General features: G+C 51.8%; 6 protein-coding genes across 6 annotated transcripts; 4 read left to right on the forward strand and 2 right to left on the reverse strand.

Annotated features, from left to right (window-relative positions):
• Nucleotides 1–494: 494 nt before the first annotated feature.
• NECHADRAFT_86951 (uncharacterized protein) lies at nt 495–2,714 on the forward strand (the record flags this gene model as incomplete). Its single annotated transcript, XM_003041985.1, has 5 exons — nt 495–879; nt 933–1,135; nt 1,186–1,577; nt 1,635–2,204; nt 2,255–2,714. The coding sequence occupies 5 exons, from the start codon at nt 495–497 to the stop codon at nt 2,712–2,714; spliced, it is 2,010 nt and encodes a 669-aa protein (XP_003042031.1).
• Nucleotides 2,715–3,310: 596 nt separating this feature from the next.
• NECHADRAFT_86952 (uncharacterized protein) lies at nt 3,311–5,107 on the forward strand (the record flags this gene model as incomplete). Its single annotated transcript, XM_003041986.1, has 4 exons — nt 3,311–4,449; nt 4,504–4,787; nt 4,841–4,880; nt 5,062–5,107. The coding sequence occupies 4 exons, from the start codon at nt 3,311–3,313 to the stop codon at nt 5,105–5,107; spliced, it is 1,509 nt and encodes a 502-aa protein (XP_003042032.1).
• A 536-nt stretch (nt 5,108–5,643) lies between these two features.
• Nucleotides 5,644–7,334, forward strand: NECHADRAFT_52492 (uncharacterized protein; the record flags this gene model as incomplete). Its single annotated transcript, XM_003041987.1, has 4 exons — nt 5,644–5,830; nt 5,884–5,943; nt 5,997–7,066; nt 7,143–7,334. The coding sequence occupies 4 exons, from the start codon at nt 5,644–5,646 to the stop codon at nt 7,332–7,334; spliced, it is 1,509 nt and encodes a 502-aa protein (XP_003042033.1).
• Nucleotides 7,335–7,868: 534 nt separating this feature from the next.
• On the reverse strand, nt 7,869–9,184 carry NECHADRAFT_52495 (uncharacterized protein; the record flags this gene model as incomplete). Its single annotated transcript, XM_003042052.1, has 3 exons — nt 7,869–8,104; nt 8,167–8,886; nt 8,935–9,184. The coding sequence occupies 3 exons, from the start codon at nt 9,182–9,184 to the stop codon at nt 7,869–7,871; spliced, it is 1,206 nt and encodes a 401-aa protein (XP_003042098.1).
• A 619-nt stretch (nt 9,185–9,803) lies between these two features.
• Nucleotides 9,804–10,675, reverse strand: NECHADRAFT_52624 (uncharacterized protein; the record flags this gene model as incomplete). The annotated part of the gene is made up of 2 exons (XM_003042053.1): nt 9,804–10,384; nt 10,447–10,675. 2 exons carry the CDS (start codon nt 10,673–10,675, stop codon nt 9,804–9,806), a joined length of 810 nt encoding a protein of 269 aa, XP_003042099.1.
• A 466-nt stretch (nt 10,676–11,141) lies between these two features.
• Nucleotides 11,142–12,736, forward strand: NECHADRAFT_86955 (uncharacterized protein; the record flags this gene model as incomplete). Its single annotated transcript, XM_003041988.1, has 4 exons — nt 11,142–11,513; nt 11,599–11,814; nt 11,863–11,986; nt 12,042–12,736. The coding sequence occupies 4 exons, from the start codon at nt 11,142–11,144 to the stop codon at nt 12,734–12,736; spliced, it is 1,407 nt and encodes a 468-aa protein (XP_003042034.1).
• Nucleotides 12,737–13,000: the final 264 nt, after the last annotated feature.

The raw sequence follows: 13,000 nt of genomic DNA on the forward strand, positions 1-13,000 counted from the left end.
GGGGCTCGGCACAGCAGCATTGTATTGATTACGTGGAAGAAAGGCCTCATGTAAAGATTTGGCCCTTCATCTGATTGTGGTATCAATTTTACCACAGCTGGGTCTCAGAAGATGACCTCCTTGGCTTCGCGAATCACTAGCCACTCGTCTGCCTCGTTGCCATGTTTTTCATGTCTTTCACCCACCAACGAACAACAGGGCACGAGTCAAGACCGTCCCAGAGCCATGTTGACGCTAATTCTAGCGGCCTGCGGACTAAAATGCGGGGTTCATGCAGGCAGATACGGTATCTATCCATACGTGCATGGGCGGGTAGATAGGCGTCAAGGGGCTGTATCACCTGTACCTCAGGAGCACACAACATCAAGTCGCATAAGTGGATGAGAATCTCCCCTGCCCCGCCAGATCCTCTTCTTCCTTTGATTCCGTCGGTATGTGATCCATCTTCACGTGCTCCATTCTCTTTCCCACATTCAGATCCAGCTACCTTGGCAATGCCCCGGGCACACATGAGGGTCGAGGAACGGCAACGTTCGGCGAGAGCTTGCTTGTCGTGCAAAACGTCCAAGATCCGCTGCGACTCCGAGTTGCCATGCACGTCGTGTGTTAGACGCGGCCGGACTGACACCTGCACTTATGGGGACCCTTTCAGGAACAACCGCTTCCCCCCTCACAAAGGTCATGGAACTCAGAACCGCCCACCGAGGGTCCAGGGCGCAAAGAGAGCTTCGGACGCCCGTGACCTGCCATCAGAGCAGCCTCCGTCGGTTGCGTCAGCCATCTCTCCAATATCGGCAGTAGGTTCCAGTATGGGCAACCCTGCAGCGGCTTATCCTTCCCCTGACCGGGGGGCCATGTGCAACCAACAAGGCCAAGCAGGTTTGTTCATGTTCCATCCTAACTCCGTTTCCATCGGGAACTGATTGGTGCAGTTTACACTGGCTCCGGCACCATTTCTTCCTTTCTCGACTTTCTGAGAGAGAGTGTCAGGCGGCACGTCGGGCCCACCCCCTTCAGCGAAGGCAACGGTTTTGACAGCATGCTGGAAGAAGAAGACTATGGTGAGCATGAATCTGCGCAGCTTGACCAAGACAAGACGGCAAAACGTGACCTCTTTACGTCTTTTCTTGAAGTGGTAAGTTGTCGATGCCCTCGGTCACGGGAAACTGGCTGAATTGAAAGCAGACCAGCGGGATTCTTGATATTCTCACTCTGGATGAGTTCATTGAAATCACCGACAGTGACTCACAGTCACAGCCCTGTGAGTCAAGACGTGAGGATACTGCAGCAGCCTCTGTGGCCATGGCTATTGGCGCTCAAGCACTCGGAAAGTCCAACAAGGCCCTGTCCGCCGCATTCTTGGCCAACGGCCAAAAGATTGCCTTCGAAGGCCTGCTGCAGCATGCTAGACCCAGCACGGTCAGATTGTTTATACTCATGTCTTACTATATGCTCGGAGCCTGTCGAAAAACCACAGCCGTGATGTATTTGGGTATCGCGTCAAAGGCCGCCATGATGTTGGGATTTCACGAACTGGGGATTCGAGAAGACATTGGGGAGCCAAAAAAGCCTTCCATGTGAGTCTGCTGGCCATGACCTCTATGCCGTATTGACTGACTCTCGCCACGTCAAAGTCGACAGATCTGGAAGAGCCTTCAGATTCTTGACACTTTGCTCAATTGCCTCGTCGGAACCACGGGAGGGCTCCTCGAGATACAGTCCATGGACCAGACACAAGATTTCACAAAGATTCGTGACATCGGTTTCAACATCACCCTAAAAGGATGTGGTGTGTTGGCTGAACTCAATCAGAGACAGCGCCAGGGCACGCGCATGGAAATTCCAGGTGCTGAGGAAATCCTGGAAAAGCTTCAGGCCTTTGGTAAAGACGTCTCTCGTGACCTGCATCCTCTCGGAGAGCTTGGCCAGCTACCTTGTACTCCCGAGGCAAGACAAGACAACTTGGCCAAGTTCCACGCGTCATGTCTCTACTATCTCGGGGTTACCCTAGTCACACGCCCGTTCCTGATATTTACACTCGGACATGGACTAAACGGCGCCCCAATGGAAGATTCAAAACATTCGTCCGACTCGAGAATCCCTAGGCTTGCTCAAGCCTGTGTAGTCTCGGCCAAGTATCTGGTGGCCGCATGCAAGAATCTTACTGCATGCGATAACCTGTTTACCAACCTGTGGCTTGTTCAGTGAGTCCTCCAAGTACCCCTAAGATTCTTAGACTCGCTGACTGGTCAAGACTTTGGTCTTTGATGGGCGGATTAACCTTGGGCTTTGCGATCCTGTCCGGAGAGGCTGGCCAGGATCTCAAGGATGGCTTCGATGATGCAACCGATATTCTGTCCCAGCCGGAGCACCCAAAACAAGCCAGTAGCCAGATGTACAATGCTATGCGCACCTTTAAGGATGCCATCAACCGCCAACAAGAGCAACAGGCGGACGAGAGGCGTCGCGCAGCTTTGCAATACGTGGATCAGCTGGCCACGATTGGCTCAACTCAACCCGGGCCAACCGAGTCGCGAATGCTGCTGGAAAACTTGGTAGGTCTAGAGTATGATGACTGTTTCGAGTGGTCGATTCCGGACACCCTGTCTGAACTTGATCCCCTCACGAGTTTGGGCATTGCCAAGGATGAGATTCTGGTGGAGCTGTCAGGAGACTTGCAGATGGACTATAGCTTAGATTTACGTACTGGTTGAGCGATGTAGACCATCAAATAGTAAACATACCAATAAATGGAACTTTCAAGGTCGATGGGTTGCATGCGTTTGCTTTAAATCTCAGGGGCACCTGGTACTCACTACTCGCGTGTTTATTCTACGTCAACCGAGTATTTCCTAGTTGACTTGTATTAGCCAACGCATGTTTAGTCATCTTATCTTATCGATGGAACCTTATTTAGTCCGGGTGAGGAGGCACGGTGTTTCCCCTCACCCAAGCTACCAGTGTCACCAATGTGAACCTCGTTGACTCACATTGATGAGCCCAGAGAATTGATGGACAAAAGTCTTGAACACTGCCCACCCGAATATGATACTGGTGGCCGAGAACTGAGGGCTCGTGATGAATTCAACGAACCCAAATCACGTAGGCATCCCAAGGCACCGCTCCTGCTCCTCTCTGACGTAGTCACATAGACAGACCCAAGACGCACCACCAGTGCCCTTTCTGCGATAGCATCTTCTCTCGCCGGTAGGCCCCTTCATTCTCCCTTGGTCAGAATGCGACTCACTGTAAGAATAGCGACTCCCTTCTGAGACACTGCAGGGTATGCCCCAGCCGTGGTACCCGACCGATGCCCGCCGGGCGAAAGCGTGGGCCTGGTCCCAAGGCTTGCGACCCTTGTGCCCGGGCAAAGCTGGCGTGCGACGGCGACAATCCCTGCGAGGGATGCTTGCTTCGTCATGTATCGTGCTCATGGAAACGCGTTGAAAAGACTCCGGCTCCTGAAGTCAACTTGTCGCCCACATTGGATCCATCTGGAGGTGAGGCTTCGGTCGACCATGGATCAAGTCCTTCTTCAACACCGCAATCCATCAGCTGTAACCCAAGTGCGAAGTATCTACTGCAGTTCACGTTGTCTAGTAACAAGACAATATCTGACCTTCGAGATGCCTTGGAAATCGACACCTGCATCCCTCCGGACATCACCGCCTCCTCACCAGGGCCCGACGGCCAACAGGCATCGGTTGGTGAAGACTCGGGCTTTCCTTTCTTTCTTGACAGTGGAGCACCATACAACAGTTTTCCATTCACGATACCCCACGATGACCTCCAGGGAGATGCCTTCCTTGCGGCAAATGGTGGGATACCGGAGCGTTTGTCTCTCCAACGTCGCATACCTGATCTATCGCGACTGCTTCAATCTGACGGCACCGGCCGTTTTATAGGCTGTCATCACTCTCAGTCAGCTCGGAGAAATCCTGTCTTTTCAAAAATCATGACTTTGGATAATGCGCAGAAAGCTCTACATGCCTTTTTCAGACGTTTGTATCCGTACCATGCCGGGATACACCAGCCATCATTCAACATTGACCAAGCCTCACCGCACTTACTGTTGGCCATAATAGTGGCAGGGTCCATATATACGCTACCCCGAGAACTGAGACTGGTGGCATTCAGCTGCCTCGACACGTTGGAGCATGTGGTCTTTGAGAGCAGAGAGCTTGAGATGCTCATCACGGGGGGCTCAGGCGCACACGTCTCAGATATGCAACTGGACCTTGTGAACGCGGCTGTCATCGCTGTCTATCTTCAGCTTGGTATGAGAGGAAAATTAAAGTTCTGGCGAACATGGAATATTTACTTCCCCATGGTTCTCGCTGCCGCACGATCGTTGTCTCTCTTCTCTACCCGTAAGGCCGGTATTGAAAGTTGTTCGCCTTCCTTCTTTGCATCCTGGGACCTCTGGGTCAAGACAGAGAGAATGATAAGGTATGTTGTTGGATGCAAGATAGCAAAGCTTGTTGGCTAATAACTGTTCATCAGAACTGGATTCTCAATCTATCTTCTTGACGGCCAAGTTAGCATTCTTTTCCGCACCACACCAAAGATAAACCTCAACGAAATGGTTCTAGATATTCCGTCAAGAGAGGCCGCCTTCAGAGCTCGAACTTGCGAAGATTGGATCCTCATGGATCCGTTCTTGGTTGATCCTCCTGCCACTTCTTTTGCAACATTCATGCAGCAGCTCATGGCTGACAGCGACATGGACATTTCCGAGAGTACAGCTGAAGCAATTCCATTCAGTGCATTGTTATTTGCCATCTGTGGTATTTAACCTTGACCATCATGACCGTCATGTTTCCAACTAACTACTCAATAGCCTTCCACAACTTGATCTTCTTATCTCAGGCCAATCCATTGTACCAAAAGGGGGAGCAGAGCCCTCTTCTCGGCCTTCTAGCTAGATGGAAGAGATTATGGGACTTGAAACACTCACAGGCTGAACCATGGAATGCGACCGAGCTCGCAGCCTCTCAGCTGGGCGATAGTTACCATTGGCTTGCGCGTCTGCTCTTGAAGTATGAACCTTGCCTGTTTCAGGATGGATTTGGTCATGATTCGCTTGACGCCCTTGGGGAGTTTGTAATGCAATATAAGAACGAAGCCTTTACTTAGTTGTGGCGTGTATTTGGAGAATTATAAGATCTATAGCTTTCTACCATATGCACTCCTAGGCGGGCTTTGTTGCCATTGTTGTCCAAGCCGAAATGTGGGTAGCGTGCGCTGGGCTGCCAAATGTTTTGGCGAGTCAAAATTGACCTGACTTGACCTGCCGGCCTTGATAGTAGACAGCCGGGCTTGTGAGCCCCCGAGGCAGGCCGGTTCTCACAGAGAGCAACTAGCTTCGTACCAACGTCGACTTTTGCCCCCAGGGCGCGGGACGGCTCTCGCCTCACAGCAGAGAGTGGCAGCTGAAGGTTCCGATGCAGGGTTCAAATCCCGAGCTGGGGCTGACTCGGACCAGACCCCAACGGCCCGATGGACACACTGAAGCGGCCCGAGCATAGCAACCCCGGACATGGGTGAGAGACACCGGCTGGTCCCATCGAGTAGCCCCTTTGACCTTGTAATACATATGCAGGATAACATCTTTTTGCGTCTTGATCATCTCCAACCGTAACTATGGCGCTTCTCGGTAATATTCCTGTGACGCTCTCCGTTGTCTCCACGGCTCGGACCTTTGCTACACAGCATCTCTTTGCCTGTCTGATTGCTTTTATCTTGATTCGATGCCTTTACAAACGTTACTTTTTGCCCCTTCGACACTTTCCCGGGCCACCGTTGGCGTCTGTCTCACGTCTATGGAGAGGTGGGTTTGCGCTTTTTCATCAAGGCCGAGCGAGACACATCTGACATGTGCAGTTTGGAGCGTCTGGACTGGCAAGAACGAAGAGCACTACATATCAGCCCACAGGAAATACGGTGCGTTTTACGTCATTGAGCCTCTATTCATCCCCTAGGTAACCATTTGTCAGGCCCCGTCGTACGTACCGCCCCGAACGAGCTCTCATTCTCGTCCGCTACGACCGCTCTTGACATATTCAAGACAGGCAAGGGACTTGACAAGACCGACTTCTATGGTGTATTTCCTCCTCTATACGAGCGAGACATATTTACAGAGGCGAGGGAGTCCGTCCATCGCGTCAAAAAGCGGTACGCATCTCCCGGGTTCAGCCTCCAGGCCATGCAACAGTCGACGCCTCGCATCGAAGAAGCCGAGAGACTTTTACTGTGTAAGCTGGATGAGTATGCCCATGGCAACAAGACGTGCGATCTGGGAGACTGGTTGCACTTCTTTGCCTTTGACGTCCTCGGCGAGGCTGCCTTTTCTACAAGGTTCGGGTTCCTCGAGGCTGGGTTCGACGTAGGAGGCGCGATGGAGTCCATAAACCGTTCAAACCGGTACAGCGGTATTGTTGGTCAAATCCCAGGACTAGACCCGTTCCTCCGCCGCAACCCCCTCCGAGGCTACATCTCTTACTTTGCCTCCAAGATGCCCTTGATAACCAGGATCGCCCTCGATCAGCTCGAGAGTCGAGTTAAGCCTGGCAATCAAAAGTTCGCCAAGTTTACTGACCTCCTCAACTCGACTATGCAGGCGCAGAAGCAGAATCCCGAGGCACTCAGTCATGGAGATGTATTTGGTATTGCGCACGGGGCAATCTTTGCCGGCAGTGATAGCACTGCCTCGACCATGCAGAGTTTCATGTGGCACGTCTTGTCTCAACCTCGCGTGCACAACGCCTTAGCCAAAGAGATCATGTCCGCCAGCCTGAGTGAAATGGTTCAGTATGACGAGTCGCAGAAGCTGCATTACTTCCAGGCGTGCCTCAAGGAGGCCATGAGGGTGAGTCCCGCTGTAGGGCTCAATATTTCCCGAAGGGTGCCTCCCACAGGCGCTGAGATCGGCGGGCTGAAGCTGTCCGGCGGAACCGAGGTGGCCGTGAACGGCTGGGTGGTGCACCGAGACAAGCAAGTCTTTGGCCAAGACGCCGACAATTTCAGGCCAGAGCGATGGCTAGAAGCCGACAAGGATACTCTGAGAGTCATGGAGCGGTCCATGTACCAGGCAAGTCTACTGCGGGGTGATTATTGAACAAGGTGCTAACCCATGGATTTAGTTTGGCGGTGGTTCCCACGTCTGTCTTGGTCGCCACTTGGCTCTGTTGGAGATGTCCAAGGTGCTTCCCGAGCTGTTTCGGAGATACCACCTGCAGCTCGTCAACCCTGACCAACCGCTTCAGCGTTCCTCAACGTTCTTTGTGGTTCAGTCAGGTCTGCATGTCCACTTGAAGCTTAGGGAAATGCCCTGAAGACGGCAATTATACATTAATGGGTGGGGAGGCTGTCCTGGTGTATCCGAGGTTGTGGGAGGACATTTGCACATCAATTTCATTTTCGATCTTCGGGCTCAGTTAACCCATCGAGGGCCGGGCTGTAACTATAATAAAGAACAGATCTTCAACAAATTCATGTTCAGTTAGGAATTATGGCCCCAATTAAGAGTCTGATACTTTTCAAAGACGCTACATCTGACTCTGATAATACAAGGAAGAACTGTTTTCCAACTCAATCCGTCGTGGTTGATGTACCTGACAGTATTTGTTGATTCGATCGGTAGATGGGATGGCAAGGATGGAGACTTGCCTACTATTCCAGAGAAGCTAACAGTCCAGTTCACTACGCAACAAGAGAACGATGGTCGACGGCCTACGTGAGAGCATGGTGGATAGTTAAAAAAAAGTCTTACAACCTATCTCTCATCGTTTTATTTCATTTTGTACCCGATAGGTCTTCTTAGAGAGGTTACTGATTAATGCCAACTACGTTTCTATCCACTCGTCTAATCACAGCTGGTCTCGATATCCAAACAGCCGATGCCCCAAGTGCACCCTCTCGACGTAATGCGCATCCAAGCATGCCTGTCTACTGAGAAGCACGCCTTCCCGAGCTCGTGGTCTCATCTCACCCTCGTACGCCGCAACCGCTTCTGCCAGGGACTTGGCCCCTTCCTCCCAAAGCCTCAACTGCTCCACGAGTTTAATGGCGTCATACATGCCATGGTTGACTCCTTCTCCTCGATCTGAATTTGCATCTCGGTTAGCCTAGGCTGATCATTCATGAATATTTGAGCGGGAGACTTACACATGGTCATGGCGTGCGCGGCGTCCCCGAGTATTGTCACTCTGCCACCTTGATTGTCCCATTCCACCGGCAACCAGTCCTGAATCTTAATGTCGAGCAGTTGCACGTCATCTCTTATAGCCTCGATAGCTTCCCGGAGGGGAGGAAAGAAGGTAGAGCCCACCTCTTTCAGCCGACGAAGCCTCACGGCAGAAGTGCTAGGCTGTTCCTCTCCCTGAATGGCTATCCAGCTGTAGTTGAACTGAGCCTCGTAATACTCCTCACTTGTCTCCGCGGTTCCATTCGTTCGAGGAGTCGAGTTTAGCGAGAAGAAGAAGAATGACCTCGTACGCGGGTGAGCCCCTTGCCACATGATGGGATTCACGGCCAAGAGTTTCTTGGCACTCGGTGGATCGAGCCGTACTTTGCAGCCAACAAGCTCGATGGGCAAGTCGGTAAAGTCCAATTGTTCGGGATCAATGATGGACCGCTTGAGGACGCTGTTCTTGCCATCACATGCAATAAGCATAGAGCCTCTTGTCGTTTTCCCGTTGGAGAGTCTGACGAGGACGCCTTCATCGACCGACTCAAAACTGCGTACGGCTGTGGCCCATTGGATGTCCAGGCCATCGGCTAGGACACTGCGCACAAGGAATCTGGAGACACGGAGGTAGCTCGGGACGGTGAAGGAGACGGTTGGCTCTCCCGTTTCCAAGTCGAGATATTTGAATGGGATCGAGCCTAAAGCGTTAGATTAGGCAATGCAACATGAGGAAAAGGCCAAGTCACCTGTGGCGTAACTCTCTGGGTCAACGTGACCAGCCTTGATACGCTCATACATATCCTCTGGGAGGGCTCTCTTCAACTCGGCCTCGATCCAGTGGAGTGAGATTGCCCATCCTCCATATCGAGAACCCAGGCCCTCATCACGGTCGTAAATCTCGAACGGGATTCCATTCTGTTTCAGTAACTGGCCTAGTAGTACACCGACAAGACCAGCACCAGCCACTATGACGGGTAATTTCTCCTGGACCACCATTTTTGTTTTCTTTCTCTTTGCGACCTGGTCGTGTTCAGTCGCAGCATAGATTGGTGTAAAGAGGGTAACAAGATCAGCTCTCAAATCGACGTCTAATCCAGCCACTTCAAAGTCTAGTCAAGGAGGAGGCAATAGGGCAAACTGGATCACCCACCTCATTCAATCTTCAGCCAGCAGAACACGATCGGATCAAGCTCAAGGCGGGTCAGGCCAGCAGTAGATCCCGAGCACGGGGCCGAGGCGACCCACCTTGTCCGAGGCTTCCCTGGCACTCATCTCGGATCGGATCGGTAGCCAAGTCCGGGGTAGAATGTACGCTTTCGGTTAGGCAAGTAAGTTAGTCGGAGGTTTGACACACGAACCTTCAATGCGAAACAGAATCAGCATGAGGTTGGGTCATTTCCCGCTTCCATCAAAGGGGAAATATTGACCATTGATGTTGAGAAGGCTCATCCTGGTCAACTGTCTCCGTCTTAATTTTCGAGATCAAGGTCGTCACCCTACCTTCCAGGATAATAGAATTGAGCTGCAGGCTAGGTACCGGTAGTCACAGAGAATGTGTTTCGCAGGGAATGTCTGAATTTGTGTATTCTATTACTCGCCTAGCCGACTTACACCCTCATACTGCCGATTGTTCAACTGGCCATAAGCCCCAAGTAAAAGCAACCATAAGCTTGAGTCCACCCGCTACCCATAAGGCACCTGCAGCGCCCACAGCGCTGTTGGCAAGGAATCCGCCTAGCAAGGCTCCAGTCAGAAGTAGAGCCGGTGCAGCCATCCTCCTGTTCCGTTCAGCATTGATGAGAATGCTCTGAAACAACTGAGCATCAGAAAACAAGTCGCAATAAATGCTCGTTAAAACTACACTTGTAAGAGCGTTGTATTGTAGAGCACGGCTTGTAATAGCCTGCCCGCAACTCTGGAATGCCACCATGGCGATAGGCATCAAGACGTGCCATGGGCTACCATCAGCGCCACCCTGGGGACCCCATTTGATAACCGCAGCAGCGGCTGCAATCAAGGAGGCTTGTATGGTGAAAGACGTGCAAAGGATGTATCTGCTTTTGGGCGAGGGAGAAAAATGTCTGTGTAGGCGGCTAAAAAAGAAAGATCCGACACAGAATGAGAGGATCGATGTGCCAGATTTCTTCCAACGGTCTGTCCCAGCAGTCGGCCCTAGACCAAGATAGACGGTATTCCCTACCATCAAAGTCAGTCCCGGTTCAGATGACCGGCTGGACCCCCTTGGGTGCGATACATACCAGTCTGCATGGATACAAACGCTCCCCATGTTGAGATGGAGATGCTGTCGAGCATCCCGGTAATGACATAGCAGGACAAAAGGACGAGGTCAGCCCAATCCCGGCTCACACTTGTCACCATCCTCCTCTGTACCCAGGATTCAGTCACCATTTGCCGGCCGAGGAGTGGCTGTGTCTCCCTGTCAAGGCATGCTGCACCGCTGACGGCGGTAGACGACGGATTTACCATGGCACTGCGTTAATGTCTTTGGAAACAACGATTTGTGAGGAGCCTCTAGAATAGAAGTGGATGAGGTAGAAGGTCATGAAAGGATAGCCTTCGAGTATCGAAAGCATTCCAAGTAAAAAGCGGCTTCCAAACCGTGAGTCATCTCCATCACTCATCAGTGCAGCACACGGGCCGCGCCCCCGAGCCGAGCTTCACGGGTAGAGCACCCAACTTGACTCTCGGGCTGACCGTCGTCCCGCGGCCGAGCTGCCTCCCCTGTCGGCACCGATAACCCCTGATCTGCAGGACAGCCGAAAGTTGCGTGAACCTTCATGGCATACCTTTGAGCATCTTAATCTTAAACTCGGCAAGCAAATATTCGCCGTGCAAGCGATGGCTTCAAATGCTTGAAATCATCCTGTGACCTCTCCATCAGGGCCTCATACCTCCCATCGCCTTTAGCTTTTGTCACATCCTTCTCCTCATCATGCTCAGTCTTTTCACAGTGTTGGGTCTTGCACTTCTCCTTTGCCCCTGTACCGGGGTCCCTGTGCAGGATGGTCCCCGTCAGCGTCTGTTGGATGGACTTGGTCTATCTTCGACTTACCGCAGCGTTACCGGAGGTGGCCGTATTCCCTTCACGCCTGGCCACAGAGACCCCTTGGATAACGCTATCGACGCCGTTGGCGATGAGCTAGACCCGCTTCCGTGGCGAAATGGCTTGGGGGCTTCCGTGTTAGGTCCTTGGAACAGAGACCGTTCTCGACAGAATCCCGATCTAGTACGACCGCCAAGCACCGATCGCGGTGACGTGGCCAATATGCGTTGGAGCTTTGCCGATTCCCATATTCGCATCGAGGTAAGCATCCCTAGTTCATGGACAGATGGGTTTCTGCTGTCTGAGCCTTGTCAACCAACAACTCAACCTGACGAGATACTGGTAGGAAGGAGGCTGGACCCGACAGACGACTATCCGTGAGTTGCCTACAAGTGTTGAACTTGCTAGCGTCAACATGCGCCTTGGAGAGGGCGTCATCCGGGAACTTCACTGGCACAAGGAGGCCGAGTGGGCCTATGTCCTAGATGGCGAGGTACGTGTAACCGCGCTTGACTACGAGGGCGGCAACTTTATCGATGATTTGAAGAAGGGTGATTTATGGGTAGGTTTGAATTCTTGAAATGCGCGCGGCAGAGTTGACATGGTTCAGTATTTCCCCAGCGGAGTACCTCATTCTCTGCAAGGACTGAGTGAGAATGGGACCGAATTCCTTCTCATCTTTGACGATGGTCACTTCTCTGAAGAGTCAACTTTTATCCTCACTGACTGGTTTGGTAAGTCTACTTGCACAATTTCTTCAACAGCCGCTCTTTGCTCACCTTGAAATAGCCCACACCCCCAAGTCAGTCATCGCCAAAAACTTTAACCTCGCACCTGAAGTCTTCGCCCACGTTCCAGCTAGCGAGAAATACATCTTCCAAGGAAGCAAGCCGGGGTCTATTGAAGAGGAAGCTCCTAGAGGGAAAAGGGTCAAGAAATCTCGATACAACTTCACGTATAAGATGCTTGACCAAGAGCCAGATCGGCAGTCCGGCGGTGAGGTCAGGATTGTCGACTCAAGGACATTTCCCATCTCCAAAACCATTGCTGCCGCGCATGTTATTATCCAGCCAGGGGCAATCCGCGAGATGCACTGGCATCCCAACGCCGACGAGTGGTCATTCTTCATCAAAGGTCGAGCACGCGTAACCATCTTTGCTGCGCAAGGCGAGGCTCGCACCTTTGACTTTCTCCCCGGCGACGTGGGAATCACACCTCGGAACATGGGCCACTTTGTTGAGAATATCGGTGACGAACCTGTCGAGATGCTCGAGGTCTTTCGTGCGGATGAGTTCCGTGATATTTCTCTCTTTCGATGGATGGGAGAGACGCCAAAGCGACAAGTCGTTGACACGCTCTTTGCCGACGATCCTGAGAGTGGAGAGCGTTTCTGGGAACGCGTCAAGGATGCTGATAATAATGCTGTTACTAAACCTGATCCTTCACGAATTCACTCGCAAAATGGGGATGCGAACGAGTTGTGAACCACATCAGTCTTGATATGACTCACAGGCTCCTCAAACTGTAGATGCATAACTTGTTGTTTTTTATTCTTGCAACTGGGTGTAGAAAGTTAAATACAATCTCTTCTCTTGACTCTCGCAAATATCAATTTATCCTGTGAATGTCTGCTTGATCGGCTTGGTAAATAAGCAAACCGTCTCCTGCTGGAAATGCCCAGCCCAAACAATCATTGCAACTGCCATGCCTTTTAAAATTGGGTTCCTGATGAGGCTCGCAAGAGATTA

This window comes from Fusarium vanettenii, assembly GCF_000151355.1.
Source record: "Fusarium vanettenii 77-13-4 chromosome 11 genomic scaffold NECHAsca_39_chr11_5_0, whole genome shotgun sequence".
Taxonomy (NCBI): Eukaryota; Fungi; Ascomycota; class Sordariomycetes; order Hypocreales; family Nectriaceae; genus Fusarium; species Fusarium vanettenii.